The sequence below is a fragment of the Ruditapes philippinarum genome, unplaced genomic scaffold, assembly GCF_026571515.1.
Source record: "Ruditapes philippinarum isolate M1 unplaced genomic scaffold, ASM2657151v2 ctg13225_1_1_1_1, whole genome shotgun sequence".
Lineage (NCBI taxonomy): Eukaryota > Metazoa > Mollusca > Bivalvia > Venerida > Veneridae > Ruditapes > Ruditapes philippinarum.
In genome coordinates this window covers 47,907-50,918 of record NW_026866843.1, presented here as the reverse complement: position 1 = coordinate 50,918, position 3,012 = coordinate 47,907, and the positions used below count along the sequence as shown (strand labels likewise).

The 3,012-nt window shown below is 38.7% G+C and overlaps 1 protein-coding gene across 1 annotated transcript; it reads right to left on the bottom strand.

Annotated features, from left to right (window-relative positions):
* Nucleotides 1-315: 315 nt before the first annotated feature.
* Nucleotides 316-1,134, bottom strand: LOC132733949 (dentin sialophosphoprotein-like). The gene has a single exon (XM_060720643.1). The coding sequence runs from the start codon at nt 1,132-1,134 to the stop codon at nt 316-318; it is 819 nt and encodes a 272-aa protein (XP_060576626.1).
* Nucleotides 1,135-3,012: the final 1,878 nt, after the last annotated feature.

Here is a 3,012-nt window from a genome sequence, read left to right as displayed (position 1 = left end):
AGCATCATATCTGCAGGCCCTCCGTTACCATTCTGAAGCACATCTATTCCAAGAAGGCAATCATCTTCTATATCAGCGACAACCATCTCCTGCTGTAAGCTCAGCGATCCCATCTGTAATGAAAAAAACCCCTTCCCTGATTCATTTAATGGAGCTCCACCTGCTCCCTTAAGCATATTTGACTTTTCTAAGGTTGGCCTATTCTTATCTTCAATCTTATTAAAGAATCTGATTGACAGAACTTGTCTTGATGCTCCGGTGTCTGCTGTGAGGACAGTTGGAATGCCTTGAATGCTGCCTCTTATATAAATACCATCACATAGTCCAGCTTTCCTTCTTAGCGCCATTGGTCTCCATGTCGCCTTCTCTGTCAGTTTCTGACCTGCTTGCTCCATATGAAAGTCGGTGGTCTCTTTGAATTTCGTAATTGTCTTCCGTGCTGCCATTTAAGTTACCAGCTTTGCGTCCTGGTGTCGAATCTCTTTTATGCCATGATCTCTGTTTGTGAGTTGGGTGCCTCACATCTGTGTCGGGTCTACCCATCGGGATGTCTGTTCTGGAGTTCGTCTGTTCAGCCCTACCCAATGAAATCTCTTCCGTATATATCCCTTCAGGGTGTTCACTGTTATTTGCACGTCTAGCCTGAAATTTCTCAAGAACATCGGTCATATTAGACAAGAACGAGTTTAAAATATTTTCCTGTTGTTCAGCTTGGCGTTGCAACATACAGCTAATTTTCTTAAGGGGCTCATCGTCCCCGTCACTAACAAGGTTCTGTGTCTCTGCACCTTTTGGTCTTGTTGAAAATATTACTTCGCTTTCACTGTCATTGTCTAGATGCTGGTCACTGTCATCTGCTTCCTCCTCATGGTCACTGAAGTCTGTCTCAGCCCTGTGCTCACTTTCGTCTGCCTGGGAGCCCTGATCATCGGGTATCATACCACCATCTGTACGTTGCGCCTCATTTCTGCTAAAGTCAGTTGAATCAGAAGGAGAGGTTTCTCCACGTCTAGACTTCACTGCTCCCCTCAGGCTGCTATTATCATCTTTTCCTCCCTCATCTTCAAACTCACTCTCTACATCTGATTGCTGTGACACCCCTTCGATTTTCTGCCCTCTAGTGACTGGTCTCATGGCTTCAAGGTTCAGATGTCACTTTTGGTCCAGTATCTTCTTCAAAGGATCCCACCGCTGCCACCACAAAATTATGTTACGAGCCTGAGTACTCTAGTCTGGGCCACTTGGTAGCGCTGTGAGGTATCTTGCTTTGCTTGCTGTTCAGATGTAGGATGTGGGGGCTACTTGGCTAGCTAACAGACGGCGATGACGTTTAAAAATATATATGCACGTTTGCTAGCTTGCCAGTGCGCAGCTGTAATGCCTTCCCGGTCTACAGCATTCTCAGGATAAAAGGGGGGAGGGGTGTGACTTCCACAAACTAAAGATTGAAATATTAATTATGACTGGACAAAAAAATAAGATGCTCTGACAATTTTAAAATTTATTTTAAAGATGCCTTAACAATATTGAAGCAAATATTCTGAAGAAGATCATAAAGAAATAACACATTCAGTTATGGCAACTCGTTAACAAAAAAAATAAGAAAAACCCGAAGTTAAAAGAAATACACGTTTTCTAAATTCCGCGCGGGGGCTATGTGTGACCAACACATATCTATAAAGCAGAAACTTATAATATAGAATCTACAACAGGCTTAAGTATTTAAATCTATAAACATTTTTAGAAAATTCTGAACTGAAGTAATTAAAAAAAATATCTATCTTAGTATTATATCAAGTGCCTACAAAACTCAAAACTAATCTTTAAAATTAATAAATGAGCACCATATGCATTAAAAAAACAAGCTATCTACCTTTACTTGAGTTTCCGAAGTAATACGATTCCAGATTTTAATTAAACCTTAAAACAAATCAAAGATACTGAAGAATATGGCGCTCTTAAAAGTTGAAAATGTGGAAGTGCCCCAAAATGGCCGACCACGCCTATATATAGCCCCTACAATTTCCAACAGTCCAACATCCCAACGAACGCTGTTGGACGTTCCAACATTGCTGGAAGAGGCACCAAAGGGTCTCCAACAATGTCAGGCGTGTAACTGTGTAACGTTGCAACAAATGCATACAAAATCTTATACATGTAAATACACAGAAATGAATAATAATTAAATGAACAATTTATCATAAAGTTGCTAACAAGAATGTCTATAATTACCTTTAAATGAATTTATTAATTCAAATTTGGTGGGTGAATAACTTTTGAGCTAAAAATAGCGCTAACGAACAAATAACGTCTGATGAGAAAAAACGAGACCGGAACAATATGGCCGCTGTAAATACAATATTGACTAGGGTAAAAAATATTTACTGAAAATATGCAGCAGAACAATAAGTATTAACTATTTTAAATCTTCAGACAGATAAAAGGTAACCATCTACTTGATATGCAATACCTAATTTATCTTTTGATTATAAATGAATATTATGAAACCTCAGAAAAAATACAACGTAATGGAAAAAACAGTGGGTGGGGTACGGGTACTACAATATAGTGTAAAAATGCTCTGCTGGAATGCTAAGCTGGGTAGGCAATCTAGCAGGACATTACTAAATACAGTGTAAAAATGCTCTGCTGGAATGCTAAGCTGGCTAGGCAATCTAGCAGAGCATTACTAAATATAGTGAACAAATGCTTTTCAGGAATTCTAAGCTGGCTAGGCACGATCCATACTAAAAGTAGTTTAGTTTCTAAATGATGTTTTGTGCTTTGCTTATAAGGAACTGGATCCGGTATGTAGTCATACATTTTCTCAGATTCTGCACCACAGATTTTTCTCTATATTTCATCATATATATGCAGATTTGCCAGTTTGAAAAATTGAATCGAGAGACCAACGCATTTTTCTCTCATTCCGACATTATTTAAGCATGCCTACAAAAATTTAACCTACACAACGTTAGTCCTTTAATTGTGTTTAGTAACGTTTATAAAAGT